Source organism: Camellia sinensis, chromosome 15, assembly GCF_055761805.1.
Source record: "Camellia sinensis isolate YWXY chromosome 15, ASM5576180v1, whole genome shotgun sequence".
Taxonomy (NCBI): domain Eukaryota; kingdom Viridiplantae; phylum Streptophyta; class Magnoliopsida; order Ericales; family Theaceae; genus Camellia; species Camellia sinensis.
The window spans coordinates 24,979,589-24,999,138 of NC_138975.1; the positions used below are offsets into that span (position 1 = coordinate 24,979,589).

Consider the following 19,550-nt stretch of genomic DNA (forward strand, 5'->3'; position numbering starts at 1 on the left):
TTAGGTATGAGAGGGGAAGGTCAATAATGAGCACCCCCGCCCACCCGATCAAAGATCGGCCTTTACTAACCATGATATGAATTTTATTTTATTTATATGTTCATGTTCTGATTAGTTAATAAATCCTAAAATTTACTATGTGAAGCATACAAGTATAGACTATGCCATTCATTTTGGAGTAATTTGATATCATGCATTTTGAAAGAGTTTTGACGATGTACAACCCAAATAAATTGAGTTTACAAGCATGAAAAATCAACATCATTCCAAATTAAGTGACACAACCTCCATCCACTGGCATTCATAGAGTTATATCACATAAGCAACTAGCCTCATGGTAGAATGCTAGACATAGTAAGAAAAATACACACACACGGGATGCTAAAGCATAAAAACTCACATGTTTGACGTCCCACGAACAAGCTGCAAAACAAAGTTAGTAAAATATGCATGATCTTATATACAAAATCCTAATGCAATTCACTCATGAGATGCAACTAAAGATTCGGCTTCTAAAATATGATATGTGAATCATCTCAAGAACATGAGGTAGCGCACATAATCACATAGGAATTGATTAAATCCACAAATGCAAACTTAGCCGAATCAAGATGCATGAAACATGGATGCAAAGCATAACTATGATGAAAAATAAATATGATGTTTATGTACAAATAAAGAAAGCGAGTAAAAGAACGGGATAGAAAGAAGAGGGGCGGGGAATTATTACAACATTTAAAGAATAATTACAAACCAAATTAGAGAGGGATGAGGAGAATATTACAACAAAATAAAAACCTCACAATACACTCAAAATAAAATAAATAAATAAAATAAAAGCTTCATGTTCTTTAGAACCGCCGGCGGAAATTGGTCAATATTGGGAGATTACGCCATCTTGTTCGGAAGAAGCTAACCGACCGGCCAAATAGGCCGGCCGGCGAACTAGGCCAAGCAAAACCTGTCTTGTTGCAAAACCAAGAAAAGGAACAAACAAAAAAATATGTAGGTGGCTCAACTAACCACTACCGGTTAGATTAAAAAAGAAAAGAAAAATAAAATAAAAAAAAGTGCAAACTCACAATATAAGCCTAAAGCAATAAAACAAATATAAGATAGAACATGCAAGATTATAACGGAACTAATATGAGACTAATACACGAAAAAAAAAATAAAAAATAAATATGAGGTAAAACATGCAAGATTACAACAAAACTAATATGAAATTAAAGTATGCGAATAAAAATAAATAAACAAATAATTATGAGCGAAACAAACCACTAGGATTATAACAACACACTATGAAATATAAAGTAAGAAAATAAATATGAGATAAACAAACTACTTGGATTATAACAAAACACAATGAAATAAGAAGCAAGAATATGAATATAAAATATAAGAAAATGAAAGATTAAAAATTCACCTTCCAAAGAAAGATTGAACTTCTTGATTTCCAAACTTCCTCTTGATCACCCTCAAGTGTAGGAAGTGTGTTCTCAAATCCTCAATTCGAAATTATGGAGTTTATGGAGTTTGTGGTATGGAAAGTGGCTAACTCTCAAGTTTTTCTCACTTTCAATCACTAAACATTCTTCCTTATGATCGAGGCGATTGATCTTTGGCTATATCAGAATTTTTGGAGTGATTTTGGTGTATGGAAATGAGGAATTTCAGTAGCTATGGAAGGTATGGGGTGTATATGGAAGATAGAAATATTTTTGGCTAAACAACTCAAATTTTCTCTCTTTTTTCACTCTTTTCTCACTCCTTTCTCTTCAATTTCGTGGTCCTCCTCCTCTCTTACAATATGATCATTATATATAGGCAATGAGGGAGAGTAAAGGTCAAAAAGAAGGTGGGAGACAAGGTGGGAGACAAGAATGTGATAGGAGGGCAAATTTTCAAGGTGGTTGCATGGGATACTCCTTTATGGATGCAAACAAAATATCTTTTTGACTATGGAGGATGATTAGGTATAATGGAGGATGAGTGGATGCACTTGAATGGCTCAAAAAATGGGTAAATGGGTTGTCCCAACCGAACCAAAACCAAGAAAAATGGGCTATTGTTGTTTTGGGTCGAATCAACAAAATCTGCTTTTAAGCCCAACTTCAAATGGGCATATCTCCCCCATATGGACTTGGTCTAAGGTGGTTCTTGGGTCCAAATTGAAGCCCCAGAAGTCTACTTTCCAATGGTGGTAGCCTCACATTTAAATTCCAAGTGTACAAAGAGATATGCCTAATTTAGTGAAGGCTGTCTCGGGATGGATCAACAAAATCTGCTCTTAAGCTCAACTTCAAATGGGCATATCTCCCTTATTTGGACTTGGTCTAAGGTGGTTCTTGGGTCTAAATTGAAGCCCCAGAAGTCTACTTTCTAATGGTGGTAGCCTCACATTTAAATTCTAAGTGTACAAACAGAAATACCTAATTTAGTGAAGACTGCTCATTTCCTTCTTAATGATTTGATACTCATCCTTTTCCTAAACCAGCTTTCTTTCATCCCCTCCTATTTCCTTCAACTCCAAACCTATAAAGAAGATATTTTTAAATATTTTTCAAAAATTTCACCTCCCTTCCATTTATTTCCACTTTGTCCTTACTCGGTTTACTGAAAAGTGCAATATTTTAATCGAAATGGAAGCCTCGGGACATCGTAGAAACATTTAAAAAAACATATTTTGAAAAGAGGGTTTTAAGGTCTAAAATAGTTTGGCCAAAAAAATGGGTGAAGGTTGGGATTAAAACTTAAATTCCATCTTTCTTTCTGAGAATTTTGTGAGAAACACATTCTAATTGTCATCATCGGGTAATCAAAAGAAAGCGCCCGAGTCTTAGGGCCGGTCAATTTTGTTTGTTTGTCATGGCCATGGGCTCCAAAATGATTGGCTAATTGATTGGTGTTATCACTTTTTTTGCAAGAATTGATTGACTAATGGGTCCCCAATCAATTTTCAAATCTATTGGAAAATACACTGCCTTGATAGAAATCAATTGGCCAATCCATTGGCCATAATCCAAATAAAAGCTAAAACCCAAAATCTTGAGTGTTTAGTTAGGCTATGGGCTTCCAAATTAGATTTTTTTTTTTTTTTTTATAATGACAAGGTTTGAAGTTAACAAATTGTATCATTCACAATCTCCTCATAAATTACTATTCAATACATTGAAACATCAAGAAAAATACATCATATTTCAAACATTAAGCAACTTATCCTCATTGACAATTTTCAAAATTTAGAAGAAGATAAATAAATAAAGAAAAAGGCAATATACTACCATATTTCAAACAATAAACAACCTGGTGAGGTCATATTCACCAAAACACCAACCATAAGAAATTTTTTATACACAAAACATATCATACTAAACTCCCAAAAGTAAACAAAAAGTGTTCATAAAAAAATTGGGACAACCACAAAACCCATAACATATTCAACTATTAATTTAGTCTAAGCATAGTAAAACAATGAAAAGGCCAAGGTCAAGGCTCCTTAGAAATTCCATCTCCGTCTTTAACATCTTCTGTTCCCAACTCTTCTTCGTCTCCCCCATCATCATCATCTTCATCACTTCCCAACTCTTCTTCGTGTCCCACATCCTCACCTTGTCCTCCATCCTCGTGAGGGATATCTACATTTTTTTTGTCAATTCATTCAATGTCACTTACACACATTTTAGAACATTCTTTTCTTTCTCCTACATCTCTTCTGAGATTCTCAAACTTGAATGTCGTCCTCCTTAAATTTCAAACCAACATGCAACTCTTCCATCTTTGAGTTTAAGCTCTCCATATCCAATCTGGTAGCAGATACAGTTGCTTCCAAATGCTTGATCATAGCATCTGTGTGAAAAACAAGAAGCAAGTCTATTAATAAAAATTTAGATCAGAAGCCAATTGCTGTTATCATGTGATAAGACTTACAACTCCTAGACATTAATCCACTAAAAAACACTTCAAGCACATGAGTATAGAAGTATGCCTTTGTTTCCAATTGGAATAGCTTATGTAAAACTCCAAATGCATTAAAATTGTCACGCCCTCAAAATAAACCCATAATATCATACAGTCAAGTTACAGGAAAAAGATATTATATTACAATCATCAGAGTATCCTTACGAAATGTATTACACGTTGACAACAAAAGTAACTGCCCTATAGGCTTACAAATTTTCAAGTCAACACTTGGTTACAAAGTGAGAGTACTAACTCAAATACATATTAAGCCCTTGGCTTGAATTTACATGAAATACATCCAAAGAAAACAAAACAACAAAATAGTCTGTCTGCCTCTAGCCTCCCAAGCTATGTTCTTGGAGGTGGCATACCGTCGGTACCTGAAAATGAAGTCCCATATAGGGTAAGCCACAACCCAGTAGAAATATACTAAACCAACTATAAACAATGACTAAAATAATAACATTCAATAGATGGTCCACACTTATATTCCAACTTATGTCATATTACAGTTTCATGACAATCATGCCCATGCTATATTTCATCTTCCATTCCTTATTCGTCATCAAGTTTGAAAACAAGGCTCAGAGTCTGGCCAAATAATTTAATGAAATTATAACTCATCACTAAAATACTTTCAAAATTCATTATGGATACACATTTTGGTGTTGTATCAATAACACGTAAAACCACTTTCATACTTCACAAATGATAATGATATACATTTTAGTGTTTGTAACAAGTCCGCGGAGGGGACCTCACTACAGTTCGGACTCGATTTGTGTATCGGTTCTTAATCTGAACCAAAGAGTCCAAATCTGGCAAATCGTTTTGAGAAACAGATTTTTGAAAAAGTAGTGTCAAACATGGACTGCTTTGCCAGATATAGAGTCGCCACCTAAATATTTTTAAAATGGGGAAATTTAGGAAACCCTGACTCGGTGCCGAAGGCCACGTGTCCGTCATCACCGGAGTTGTCTCGGCTCGGGAGCTTGGGTACGATCGGGGAAGGTCAGCTATGAGCACCCCCTTTCGCCCGGTCCGAAGACCGGCCTCTACTAACCGTGATATCCGATTTTGAAAACGTTATGTGTTCTTATTCCATTTATTAGCCTAGAATTACTATGTTATGCGCGCAGCAAACAAATATAGACTAGATTGCCTAATTTGGAAAGAAACATTGCATATCCGTTTGTTTTGAAAATGCTTTGGAATTTGCTACTCGCAAGTAGGCTAAAACACGGATTTCAATGAGTTTTTCCAACTCAAACAATCCAATTTTCACCCACAGGCATTTCAAACAGTTTATCATATAAGCATTTAGCCGCATGGCAAGCATACTGTCATGGCAACATTCACACGCATGCGGGATGCTAAAGCATAAATACTTACATCGTACTCCGTGCCAAAACAGTAAACTAGTTAGCAAACATGCATGTCCTAGTTCATGTTAAATTGCCTAATGCAACACATACAGGATGCAATCTAGGCAGGCTCGGCTAACCCTAAACATGGCATATGAAATGCGATCAATTACCACATATTCAATTTGTGAATTGAAGTACAGATGCAGTTAGCGTGATGTACCGAGCCTAATGCATGCAGTACAAATGCATGAATGCACGCATGCATAGCATAAGGTATGCTAATTTTAAAGATGCCCTAATCTACCATCATAAGCAGGTAAATAAAGGGGAAGAAAGAAGTGGGGATTGGAAGGCATACACACCACCCACACACACTTATTACAGATTTGCCCTCACTCGGAGGGACTAAATAAATATTACAAATTAATTAACTACGCAAGCTAATTAATATTACAAATTGCCTAATCAACTAAGCAAATTAACTTAAGCTAAGAAAACAGGAAAATCGCCTCGAGAAACGTGCCACCATGCATGAGCTGCCTTTGTTTTCCTTCCTTCACTCCTTTGGAGGTTGCCAAAACCTCAGGACTGTTTCCTTGGATGCTGGGAGACATCACCGGCTGCATGGAATTTCCACCGGCAGTGTGGTGGTGGCCACCGGCACAAAGTGAATCTGTCGGCAGAGAAATTATTGCCGGTCGGCACCTTACACTGCCGGTCGGCAGAGTGTTCCTGCAGAATCTGCAAATGACAGCAACAGAGGGCAAGGCAAAGCATGGTAGCACAATTCAAGGCATATATGCACCAACCATATCCCTTATCATGATAATGACTCAAAGGGACATGTGCCTCGATTCTCGGACCACCAATCACGCATTTCCATGCATGATGGCCCAAAGAACCAAGTATGCAACTTTGATTTCAAATGCATGCAAACCAAATCAAACCAAACAAGGCCCAATTCCTATCACTAAGTCAAGGAACAAAGCATGCATGCAAAATGCAATGCAACCTAGGCATGCAAGCTAAGGATGCAACATGTCATGGCAACAAACCTATGCAAGCATACAAGCAAACATGAGGCAATGCTAACCAATAAAAAGGTGGGCTTAGGCATGGTTTAGGCAGCTCCAATAAGGCCTAAAACAAGGGCCAAAGTGCTATAATGAGGGACCAAATACACATGCACACATACACATGTTGAAAGGCCAACACTTAGGCATAAATTGAACAACTCTCAAACACATTTGAAAGGGGGAATCATGGACTAATTAGCATGCAACATAAGCATTGAGATCATGCTAAAACATGGTGCCAAACCAAGCAATAAATCAAACCAAGCATGCAACAAATGGCCCAAATGCTCAAAGCAAACCAATAGGGTATTGAACTACACTTAGCAAGACCAAACATGGCATGAACTCATTAACCAAAAATAGAGTTTTGGGACATTAATACAAGGCCTAAGGACCACTTAGATGGCATCCAAATGGCTCAAAAACAAAGGCATGCATAAACACCAAAACATGGAGCATTGCTACACGAGCTTATGAGGCATTAAAGATGCATCCAAGGTAAACATATAGGCATGCAAATAGGACTGAAATAACATATAAGGTGACCCCAAATCACCAAATCAATGCAAGGATGTCATGCTATACATTCATATGCTCAAGGCCAACAAGCCCAAATACAAAGGAGCTATACCAAGCATGCCAAAATTGACCCAAACACTTATCGACAGACCTAAAACATGTCAAGATAAGCACAAAATCTTCACAAATGTAAGCCTAAAACATGCTAGAAACAAAGGAGCACAACCTAAGACATGTTAAGGCATAACAAGGCATTACATGGCAACTATGCTAAGCATTCATGGAGTACCAAAACCAAGTAAAAACAGAGGCATAACATGACATATTAAGCGTAAAAAGCAACCAAGTCATAGTCAATACACCCTCTAACATGGTGCTACCTCAAGAGGCCAAAACATGCCCTTTTCAAGGACAACAAGGAGAGGGGGTGGCCCTCTCCTTCTTGGGACTTCAAGGCATCACCTTCACCACTGAAATCCCTCAAGATTTCAGTGGTGAAGAGACCTCAACACCAAAATCCCGGAGTTCACACAAAAGGGCACAAAATGAGGCCTTTCAAGGCCTAAGGGTATTCAAACTTACCCAAACCACAAAACACTCATAACAAACAACCAAGAGGGCTTAAAAACAGAACTTTTTTATATTATACACTAAGCTCAAAAACGAATTTAAGATAGGTAGAAATACAATGCAAAAATGGGGTAAAAAGGGGTAAGATTCTTACCCTCGAAGCCTTCTTCAACAATGGTGCTCCAATGGCCTTCCTTAGCTTGAATCCAACACCAAAACTTCAAAATCAGTCCCTTAGAACCTCAGTTCCAAGAGGAAGGTGAAACACTAGGTGCTTGTGTGCAATAGTATGGACTAAAACACACATAAGAGCACAAAAAGAGAGGGAAAGAGAGATAGAATGTGTATCTAACCCTAACCCTAGAACTCAAACCCTAACAATGGCTGTCTAAGCTCTCAAAATATCTCAAGTCTCTAACCTCTCAAGCCAAGAGACAAGCCTCTCCCTTTATGGCACTTCTTGTCTTGTAAAGCTTACAAGACAAGCTTCATAAGAGGGAGATCCCTCCATACACGTGTATGGAGGGGGGCAAAAAGCAAGACAGCTGTCTTAAAATATCTGCAAAAGCAGATACACAGTAGTCGGCCGGCCAAAAATGCCATCTTGGCCAAAAAGAGTGTCGGCCGGCACTAAAAAGTGCTGACCGGTAACAAATAGTGCCGGCCGACAATAAACATTGCCGGTGGTAGCAAAAACCAGCCGGTGGCCTCTAGCCACTGCCGGTGGTGGGTGGGGATGGTCTACAAACCCTACCTTGCCTCTCAAAGGAAAAACACAAGTGTTTGGTGTAAAACCAGACACTAAACGGTCAAGTTCGGAGATCCTGAGGCAAGGCACGCGAGCCGAGGCCTCCGGGAACTCCAAACGAACACAAACATGGATAATCACCGAGTGTTCAAACGGTGACGTCCAAGTCTTGAGGACGGTCAAAAATAGGGTGTCTACAGTGTTATATCAAATCATACAAACACTTCTATACTTCACAAATGATACACATTTTAGTGCTGTATCAATCTCAAACAAATCCAGTTTAGAGGTCCATCCCCCATCTTCCAATAAACCGTGGAGTACATCCCCCATCTCCTCTCACACAATACAATGTATATAAGCAATTATCATATACAAATTTAATCAATCAAGACAAGTGATACACATTTTAGTGCTACATCAATGTCAAACAAAACACTTCTATAACTCACAAATGATACACATTGTAGTGCTATATCAATCTCAAACAAATCCGGTTTAGAGGTCCATCCCCCATCTTCCAATAAACTGTGGAGTACATCCCTCATTTCCTCCCACACAATACAATGTATAAAAACAATTATCATATACAAATTTAATCAATCAATACAAAGCAGTTATTTGATTAGTTATAGTTTGCCTAATCATCATGCATTGTCTACAACAATCAAGACTATCCTCCACCGATAGCCCAAAGCAGTTATTTCTAAACAGAAAATAAATGCACCAAATGGATAAAGTATCAACATTTTACCTAGGTGAGCGATAAATTAATCCAACAACACCCTTTGATCCCGTACCTTCCCAATTTGAATATTTCCTATTCAATTTCTCATTTTCCTAAATTAATTATACAAATTAATTTATCAAGACAGTTAGTGCTTTTTCCCATATTTACAATACCAACTCTAAGGTTTCGTTTTCCATCAATAATCCAACACCAAGTCCATCTTCCAATGTATTACATACATAAAGGTTTATATGATTGAAACCCCATCTTTTGAAAATTACATAAAGACCCCAAAACCTTCTCAAAATTTCCCAACAACCCCCAACATATCAAAATGCCAAAATTTAAAGACAAAGATCATAAGATGGAGTAGGATATCCCTACCTCGAAGTTAGAGCTCAAACGGAGGAGAGGACCAAACTCAAAGTGCTCCAAACTCCAAACTTTTCGGATCAAAACGTAGACCTCGACGATCAACACACTTTTTGTAAAGGCCAAAGGGTAGGAGAACACTCCAACTAAATCAATCTTAAGAGAGAAGGGAGAAAGTAGTGAGAGAAGCTCTCAACAATGGCTTTTTGGAAAAGTAAGAGAGAGAATGGAAGTTGAAAAGTGATTCAAAATAGCCTAGCTGTCAACTGATATACGACACCCCCGCTCGAGTGTAGAACAAGACGCTCGAGCGTCTAGCACAAAAACTGGACCCGCTCGAGCGCAAGAAGGCCCGCTCGAGCTCCAAGACACAAAAACAAAACACATCCGCTCGAGCGCGAAAACCAGTCCGCTCGAGCGTAGATTCTTCCCTCCCAGTATTTTCTCAGACAGTGAACACCCGATTGAGCGCCAAAAGGGCCCGCTCGAGCGTAGGGAAACCCGCTCGAGCGTGAAAAACAAGCCTATAGTACTTTTGCAGAGGCACGAAATGCTGGAAGTATGGAATCTCCGCTCGAGCACACTAGGACCCGCTCGAGCGGACCACTCAAAACTAGGCAACAAGAATTTGAACTGAGGCTCAACCCACCTATTCGAAACACGCTCAACACATCCTAAAGCTCAGACATATGGAATTAAAGGATGACAACAAGACATACAACCACCAACTCCACGGAACCTAAGTCCGGAACACTGCACATAAAGGGGACAAACCCGGGATCGCTATAAAAATTCATTAAATAAATCATTAAGTTAAATGTATGATATTACTACTATCACTAATATAGGAAGAGCGTGGTGGCAGCAGCAGCAAACTGGTAATAGAAACCGAGCTCAATTCAACTCACTCAGCACTCCTTATTGGTACAACAACTGTTCAGATTGTCTTCAAATGTTAATGATATTATGACAACCCATATTTTGGTCAAATCTATTAATTTCTCAAATAAGGAAAGGTGGTCACGTGAGGCATGGACCTCGGCTGCACCTTACTCTAGGCAAGATGTGAACCATTAGGTATGTTAACCTCAAAGTGTTTTCATGCAGCTTTTTTAGGATGCAAGCTTTAATTTGCTACTCATTAATACATTATTTCAATGAATTGGTCTTGAACCAAAGTAATTTGAGTCCTGATGGGGTAGCCAGTCCAGAAACAAACCATAAACAGAAGCAATCAATGAAGATGCTACCTTTTTCCTCATTGACATTGGTAGTTTTGCACTGTTCATCTCTGAAATATTTCTCCCTCTCCTCTTTTTCAATGCTGAGTTCTTTCAACTCTCTTTTGCCTACATTCAAAATTCAAACACATTTCATAACTCTGAAAAGAAGTGAAGCAAATGGACATACCTGGTTCTTTGCTTACAAATTTATGATAAGCTTCTGTTTGGCAGCATCGACAATTCTTATTATTGGAAGTTATCTGAGAACTTTTTATGATATAGGAAATAAGGATAACTTGCAATTTCCAAAAATTTCCTCTGAAGACTCAAATCTCAAAGACGACGTCTTCATTTGGTTGTGCAAATTATCAAGAGCTGTTGCACTGGAAGATAGCTTATCTTCAAAAAATTCCTTGTCTTTCTCAGCTGGTAAAGCAGATGTAGAATACTTACAACTTCGAAAAATATCATAAAGCCAGTTGTCGGAAAGTTGAATAAACTAAAGAATACCTACCATCATGAACCTCATTGTGCCAACGCAGTTTTTTTTTAGTCAGGCATTTTTTTCAAACAGTTAGAGGACCCTTAATATCAGATAACATTTACAGACTACCATCTATTACATATATACAGATATACATAGCATGTATATATTGATGAGAAATAAATATATAGGAGAGGCTGAAATGTCCAATTGAAATTAAACTAATTTGAATCAAATTGAATATCTAAAGGACAAAATTAAAATTAGAGGCTGAAAGTGGCATGAACTTATTTTAGGAAGCATAAATGTATTTTATTTGGAAAACAAATTAACTTTTTTTAGGTTCAAGATACTTACATGGTCCAGTAGGAGATTTCCATGCCTTTCTTCCATCTTCCTTACCTGCAACGACAGATAAGAGCAATGATCCAAATCCAAAAACAATTTCAAAATGGAAACAACAAAAAAGTGCTAGAAACAATTGCATGTTCTAAAATTACTATTAGATGATGCACTAACCTACTTCCTGTAAGTCTCTGTCTGAGTTTTCAACACATGGTACTGTTACAAAATTCATGAAGCTTTGGATAGTTAGCTAAATTGATGCAAAAAAATTCCTATGTATTCATTGTAGACACAAGAGGAGAGATTATGAGGGAGTTGGAGAAAGCATTGAAGCAGCAAAAAATGGGAAACTCACACAAGGAGAATAGGAAGATTGAAATGATGTTATGTATATAAAAAAAATGCAAAAGAATAATTTAAAACAGAAAGGAAAAAAAGCCCAAAAAGGCTGTTCACACCAACTGTATAGACAAAACAAATCATTAATGAGCCTCTAGGGTGGCCCAGTGTCAGGCCCTTATGCCCAGCTCACCGGAGTTGGGGGTACAATCCCCAGCTCTACCAATTAGTGAAGCTGTATCGTGCAAGATAATTTATTTATAGCTTTCGAAAAAGGTCTCCAATGAAATTTTGATGAAATTGCAACAAATCAATGGAAAAGATATGAAAAGGAGATAAAATGGAAAAAAAAAAAATTGTGACTTGAATCGGAAACCAATATCTTAGATCACAAATAAAGGGTTCTAGATCTTTGAGAAAAGTGAAAAAATGTATGTGCCTGGGAGTTAAGTTCAAACACACTCATCATCATGTGCCAATTGGATCTATAGAATGATGTGGATTTGCAAAAAGAAAAAGTAACACTTTTTCCATGACTTGAGTCAATGAGCAATCAATTGCAGCATTTACTGTTACCGACTTGATGCATTTAGATGCATATGCATTTTTTGACTATGTTAACCACGCAACACTATGTACCATAAGTCATAACAGACCCTATAAAAGTCGTATAAAACAAGCTAGATTTCACACTTGGCTGCTAACCTTTGCTATAGAGATTAAAAATAAGAAGTGATCTATTTTGCACAAAAAACTGTAAATGTGAAGGTGATAAAAAGAAGTGACGATGAAGAAGAAAAATAATTGAAGGGAAGAGAAGAGGAACAAAATTCTACCTGTGAGCCACACAATACGATAGTTCTCAACCATCTAAGCCCGCAACTCTTACCACATCGTTTCAAACCTACATTTATGAAGACAAAAAAAAAAAAAGAAGGTTATGTCTCTTTTTCTCATTTCTTTCTACTATCATTATACTATTTAGCTTCTAAATTATAATTTCAAATTTATTCTGCTCATGTTTAAAAGAATCAAGCACATTCTTAAGTTGAAAAAAATTTCAATTGTAAGTTAAGTAATCTCAATTTTTTTGGGTTAAAAAAATTGAAAAAATTAAATAATCTAGAATCTAGAATTGTAATCAAACACCATTAATTGACCTTTTTTTAATCAAATAACAAAATATGCTTGCTCTCAGTTTCCAGCTTTGTTTTTGGACTGCTCTTATTTTTGTTGTCCAATTGTCAAACTGTCTAACTCACAATCACACAAACTTCAGACAAAAATTTCAAAATAGAAAGGGAAATAAAGAATCATTTTCTTCCATAAATGTCTCAAATACTTAATATGAATAGAACGTAAGGAAGTACTTTATTTCTTGTACTTGATTTCTGACCTCTGTTCTATTTTGTGGACAAACAATCATATGAAGAGACAAAAAAAGTCACCCAAACAATCCTTCCCCTTCCCCTTCCCCTCCCCTCACCCCTCACTACAACAAATTTGCTAGTCAATAGATATTTCAGCTTTTGTTTCACACTATTGTACAATTCCAAGTAATCTCTTGTGGTCAACCATGACAATAATTTGAATTTTGGTTGCACAACACTGCACAAATGCCCAAGTCCTTCAATAAAAAAACTGAAACAAATTTAAAATTCAGGGTCTGTTTGTTTGCCCATAGTGTAGGTGGAAAGATAATGAAACATTAATTGATAAACTTATGTACTTGCAATTCTTTAGCATTCAGTAACTAAAACTACTCATCATGAGTTCATTGATAGAGATCAGTAGCATTCTTCTTACACTCCTCTCATTGCACTCTCCTATCTCATCAATTCTTAATAACCCTAGAAATTGTCGTCTCTACCTATACCAAAACGCAATAAAACTCAAACCCTAGCATAATTTTTATCTACAAATTTAAACAATTCTCTTATCACACTTCCAATCATAGTTGACCAAAAAACCAAAATTCACATGCATAAGCAATATATAGGTCAAAATAAAGAGACCCATCTTCTAATTGAAGACAGCCAGAGAGGGGCAAAAAGAACTTCCTTTTTTTTTTTCCATTAACGAAGAACAAAAAAATTAAAATTGGATTTAGAGAAGTATATAACCACAGAAAATTAGGAGGTAAAAATAAATAAATAAAAAAACTCATCTAGCTCAGCAGTGCCCAAAATTATACATCCATTCAAAACACACAAAGTGCAATATCTAAATTCTCAACATAAAGTTGAAATTTTGGTAGTTAAAATATTTGTAAATGCCCTTGCAGTTTTCTCAACATCTAAGTTCTCAACATAAAGTTGAAATTTAGGCAGTTAAAATATTTGAAAATGCCCTTGTAGTTTTCTCAACATAAACTTGAAGTTTATGAGGAAAGCATAAATGTCAAGTATTTTGATAAATGGCTCCTCCAACACACATCCAAGCAAATGCTGTAGAAAAAAAGAAAGAATATGCATAGCAGCTTGTATAAAGGACATTGGTTCCAAAATCAACTCAATTATCATTCCACTTGTGATTGTTCAGTCATCATGGATAAGCAAACACGGTTTTTTTTTTTAGTCAGGCATTTTTTCAAACAATTAGAGGACCCTTAATATCAGATAACATTTGCAGACTATCATCTATTACATATGTACATATATACATAGCATGTATATAAATAATATGTAGGAGAGGATCTTGACAGGATAATACTACTAGGATGCTTGTTATATTTGATTCAAGGTTTAAGATATTGTTCTTTTAACATGCTTCATAATTTTCCACTTTGAACTCCTTGTGTTGAGTTAAAGCTCAGATGGATAGAGGACATTATAAACTTTGTATTAAGTAGCCCACAACTACATTTCTACTCCCACAAGAACTTATTAAATAAAATAAAAATTAAGGTCAATTTAGGCATTCTAAACAATGCTAATGTTTAAAATTATAGTCAATTTGGTTTGAAATTCATGAAATCACCAAATGTTCATAATGTGAATAGCATCAAATTCTATAACTAAAATTAAGTGGCCCAGGATTGTACTAAAATGCTTACTCAATGTACTCATCCCACACAGTAACTATCACCATCAAAGATCATGTACTTGTTCTTCCTAGCTCTTGCTTCTCTACAGCTTGTCAATGAAAAAAAAAAAAAAAAACTCATGTTGCTGAAATTGCATCCCATTTTCGTGCAAAAACAAAAACTATTAAATGTGAAATAACCATTACCTATCTTCGAAATCACCCAAACTGCCATTTGGACTCATATCCTATCAGCAATGTCATTTTAGATTACCGCAAAACAACAAAATAAAGAGATTCCCACATTAATTTTCTTTCTCATGAAAAACTAAAGTAATAAAAAAGACAAATAATTGAAGTACTTGTCTATGTCATTTAGAGTATCCTACTTAATACACCTATGAATACAACAATCATTCCAAAATAGAAAAATGATTCAGTAGAAAAAAATAACTCATTAGAAATCATAATCATAAAGTTCCCTATCCAGAATACATACCACAAGTTTTTTTTTCAAGTAATGCTAATTTCCCTTTGACTTTGAAGTATATTCCAACATCCCAACATAATAATTTTTTTTAGAACCGCCTTTAGGCAAAAGGTAATTCATTGTTACATATCAAAATAATTTTACTCACATCTGTGGTTACCAGCCTTAATTTGCATGTGGTTCAAAAAACAAATTTCCATATATTGAGAAGAACCAAAAAAACAGAAAAAGACCATTTTTTTAACTCATCAAAAATATCTTTGCCTTGTGGACTCTAGAGCTCCTGAGAGTGATAGCTAAGTTTGTTTCCTCTGAGCTAGTTTTTAGTCAATTGGGTAATGTTTGAGCTGTTGGAAAGCCTAATTTGGTGAGCTACAGAGGTGCAACCAACCATTCTGGCTACTACTCTCTTTGTAACGTCTATGCTTTTAAGGATTGCCAAATGGGATTGATTCATCAATCTCCTCTCTTCTGAATATCCCTTAGTAACCCAAGCTGGTATGGTGCGTGGATTAAATTTAGACCCAATAGAACCAATGTAAAGGAGTTGGCTTACCAGTTTCACAATTACATGAAACTAAGGCAGAACAAGCTACTTCCCTTTTCATTTTATTTCTCACGAGGCACTATGAATTACCAAAATGCAGAGAATTCAATAAAAAATTGATAGAGAAATGGCAATCATACGGTTTCAGCTTCAGCTTGCATAGCTTTAAATTCTGCCCCTTTTGTAGTCAATTCTGTCAGCCTCGTCTCCTCTTGCTTTTTCATTACCTCAAACACCTAAACCAGCATCAACACAACACTAGGAGAAGAGAAGGAAAAACAAAAATAAAAAAAACACAAAAAAAAGACCATTAACAAAACAAAAGCTGAACTTCCAAAACCCACCATGGATTTTCTTCACAAAACACACTAATAACAGAGGAGCTCAGCTCTAGCTCTAGAGAACAGCCATGGATGGGATTATGGAACTCGACTGTACCAACTGTAAGAATTTCACAAACTAATAAATTATATATTGATTTGATTGATGATATACCTATGGAGAAAGGTATGGTATGTCTTGAAGGAGAAGAAAAGGGTCACACACACACACACACACACAGAGATTTTGTAGGGTTTCTCTTAAATGGCGGTTTGTGGCTGCGTTTATATACCGGCCGCTGAAATTTTATAACCAGTTTTACAGTCACAAATAATCCCAGTTGACAAGGCACCATACATGAAGATGAACAAATAGAACAAAGAAGAATCAGAAAGGTAAAAGCCTCTGTTTCACAACAAATAAATTATGCATCCTTATCCACTACTAGCAAAAACAGACAAGCTTCACTATTAATCAAATAGAAACCCCACTCTTATATCTTCAAACTTCTTACTCCTTTAATAATGAACTAGAAATCATTTTATGCAACTGGCATTCTATGAATAAGATAGAACGACCATAGAATCATGACTTGTTTTCAAGTTTTTGAACACTAAAGAAATACATGTAAACAAAAAACACCACTAAACATTAAATCTACGCAGATTTTGTAGACAAAACATAAAACAATTATGAACAACTCTAAAGTTGTTTATTCTTTCTTAGTCAATCTTTAAATTTTTGCCAAATCATATATTTTAAGAAATATAAACGCAATCCATGAAATAATTTGGAGCAGTAAGCAATCCATGAAATATCCCGCGATTACAAAAAATATAAACGCAAACGTCACACACATAAATCAAATTATATAAATTTTTTGGTAAGTGTAAAGGCACACAGATACAAAATGTGAGAAACAGTTATGCACATGTACAAACCGTGAAACAGACTATATGAAATGTGACTAAAATAAAACAAAACAAAGCTGCAACTGTTATACCACAATGGGGAAATCACTGACTTGAACTAATTTACCGGCTACAAAAAAGTAAAAGACAGAATGACGATTGTTCAAAGCCTCCACATCTATAAACATTGTATTAAGTTTATCTTAACCTAGAACAAAACAATGTAGACAAAATTATATTGCAAAATTTAATTGATTGGGCTTTTCGGGGCATAACTATATCATGCCAATTTTATGATTCACAAAACCAAAAAGAAAAGGGGGGAGGGGGAGGGAAGGTAATACTTTAACAAATATGAGCTTCAAAGTTGCAACTCAGTCTCTTGTGTGCTTCTGTAAGTTGAGCTCGCATCATCCTCAATTGGTTGGATAATTCCTGTCCATAACAACTTAAATAAGAGATGTCAAAAAGTTCACTGGGATTCTAGCAATGAATAAGAACTCAAATTCAAAACATTACGGTGACAACAGTGACAAAGGGCTAACCTCAATTCATTGAGTGTTGTGAAAGGAGGAAAAAAAAAAACGTTAGTTCTTTCACGAGGGTTAATCCCTTAAGATTTAAAAGATTCATCAAAATAAACACAAACCTTGAACCCAAAAAGTCTTGTATATTTACATCATGGTCCAACTTCTTATAGGTTTTCTTTAGTGCTTATATTCTCAAATAGAACACCAAAAGGCTTGAATGAATATGCTACGTTTATCATTTCATATTTAATGAAAACAGAGAAAGAAAGAATGAATTGGTGTACTAGAGAACGGGCAGTATTAATCTTACTTCAAGGCTCTCCAACTTCCTGGTCATTCAAATAAAAATTATTTAGTGACATTGTGACAAATGCAGTTCAAATTTAACCAAAAAAAAGAAAAGAAAAGAAAAACAACTCTTCATCCTCATAGATTTAAAGCATATCTGTACTGACCTTTTTGTCCTTTCTTGTGGTGTCAGTTGAGCGAATTTTGTAATAACCTCTTCAATGTTGCTGAACAAAAAAACACATGATTTCAAGAAATGATAAATGGTGCACATAAATCCAAGTGAATTTTGTTTAATTTTTCATGCCATACATCAAATTTCACAAACATTTTATATAGGCACAATTGGAGACTTGAAAATACCTGCGCTCTCTGCGGAATAATGTTGCCTTTCCAGTTGGAGAAAACATGAGAAGGACAATGTCAATGTCACATAATATGGATAATTCTTTAGCTTTCTTCAAGATTCCATTCCTTCTTCTCAAATAGGTCACTTGTTGATTGCTAGTGCTCTCTAATCTCTTTATCTTTAACTTAACCCTCCCCATATTGTAAACAAATGAGAAAGACCCATAAAACACCAATGCAACTGATGCATCTATGTTTGGCCAATCCTGACCTACTTCAATTCTCCAAGCCAAACACTTGTCTAACAATAGAACGAATTAATTCCAAGAAGCTCCAAAATGACCATGGACACAAAGGGCTGAGATAAATTTTTTAGTTAAGAATTAAGAAAAAATGATTTAGTTCACTTTTTTAAACGCTTTAGAGCTCAACCTTTTTTAAGAAATTTAGTTAATGCTTTAGAGCTCAACCTTTATTGTTAAAACCTCACTTTTGTATAATATAAACTAGCAAAAATGTCCATACTCCTTATTTGCAATCTTCCCAAAAATGGTGCAAGTTAAATTAGATGGGAAAAAAACTTAAATTAAAGGACACCAGGGTAACTAAGATGATTTAGTTCTATGGATATAGATAAGATGGTAGCATTAAACGATCCATAGGGAAAAGTTGTTACTAATGGTCCAAAGATGCAGAAGTAATTGTGGGGAATTTCATTAAAAGTAATAGTAGTCAGAAAACTATGAATTTGTGGGTGAATGTAAATCATATAACTTTAAATTGTTTGAGGTTTATGTGTCATGCATATTCACAACTACAAGTACTTGAAGAAATTGTTCATACACGAAGGAAGAAATTGAAATTAATATCTGAATGGCTAGCAGATGGGAACGATTCTGACCAAATGATGTTAAAAAACTGTTCCATTTTGAACTCAAAATTATATAGATAATGAAAATTACAAAAGGAATAGAGAGGAGCGAAAAGGGGTCCTTGTGATTACTGGGGTGGAAATGTTAGGGATATCATTATCTAATATCAGCCATGTGCATCCAATTCAATTCAAGTTAAATTCAATAATATGTTCCAAAAGCCTCTCTTGCCTTTCACCAAAACCCAAGTTCTTTTTTTCTCTGTTTGTGTTTTCTATGATTATTATTTATTACTTTTCTAAAGTTTTTAAGTTCCATGCAAATGACTTTTTTTTTTCTTTTCGTATTCATATTGCAAAATTTTGGAGCATTCTTTGTATCACATAATTAGTATGAAATCCCGTAGGCCTCAAAAACTGGAGAAAAAGGCAAGTTGGGTTCCATGTGAGCAGAACTCATAGGCATGTTCTTTCCAACAAAACA

The 19,550-nt window shown here is 35.6% G+C and overlaps 1 protein-coding gene and 1 long non-coding RNA gene across 2 annotated transcripts; both read right to left on the bottom strand.

Moving 5' to 3' along the window:
• Positions 1–701: 701 nt before the first annotated feature.
• Positions 702–1,799, bottom strand: LOC145813605 (uncharacterized). The gene is made up of 2 exons (XR_014356791.1): positions 1,427–1,799; positions 702–961 (listed from the first exon to the last, which is right to left on the bottom strand). It is a non-coding gene; the product is annotated as an uncharacterized LOC145813605 (long non-coding RNA).
• Positions 1,800–3,261: 1,462 nt separating this feature from the next.
• LOC114310705 (agamous-like MADS-box protein AGL65) lies at positions 3,262–18,600 on the bottom strand. Its single transcript, XM_082908091.1, has 12 exons — positions 18,211–18,600; positions 18,015–18,074; positions 17,872–17,888; positions 17,597–17,745; positions 17,374–17,464; positions 16,358–16,416; positions 16,142–16,238; positions 14,792–16,033; positions 11,410–11,454; positions 10,772–10,994; positions 10,596–10,694; positions 3,262–3,849 (listed from the first exon to the last, which is right to left on the bottom strand). Exons 1-5 carry the CDS (start codon positions 18,393–18,395, stop codon positions 17,375–17,377), a joined length of 501 nt encoding a protein of 166 aa, XP_082764217.1. The 5' UTR covers positions 18,396–18,600; the 3' UTR covers positions 3,262–3,849; positions 10,596–10,694; positions 10,772–10,994; positions 11,410–11,454; positions 14,792–16,033; positions 16,142–16,238; positions 16,358–16,416; position 17,374.
• Positions 18,601–19,550: the final 950 nt, after the last annotated feature.

Excerpts from the sequence above, each read along its gene's own strand:
- LOC114310705 (XM_082908091.1), bottom strand. The coding sequence starts at position 18,395 with ATGGGGAGGGTTAAGTTAAAGATAAAGAGATTAGAGAGCACTAGCAAT. Across the intron at positions 18,075-18,210 it reads TTATTCCGCAGAGAGCGCAG|CAACATTGAAGAGGTTATTA; the intron begins GTATTTTCAAGT and ends TTTTTTGTTCAG. Across the intron at positions 17,465-17,596 it reads CGTTTTTTTTTTTCCTCCTT|GAATTATCCAACCAATTGAG; the intron begins TCACAACACTCA and ends TGTTATGGACAG.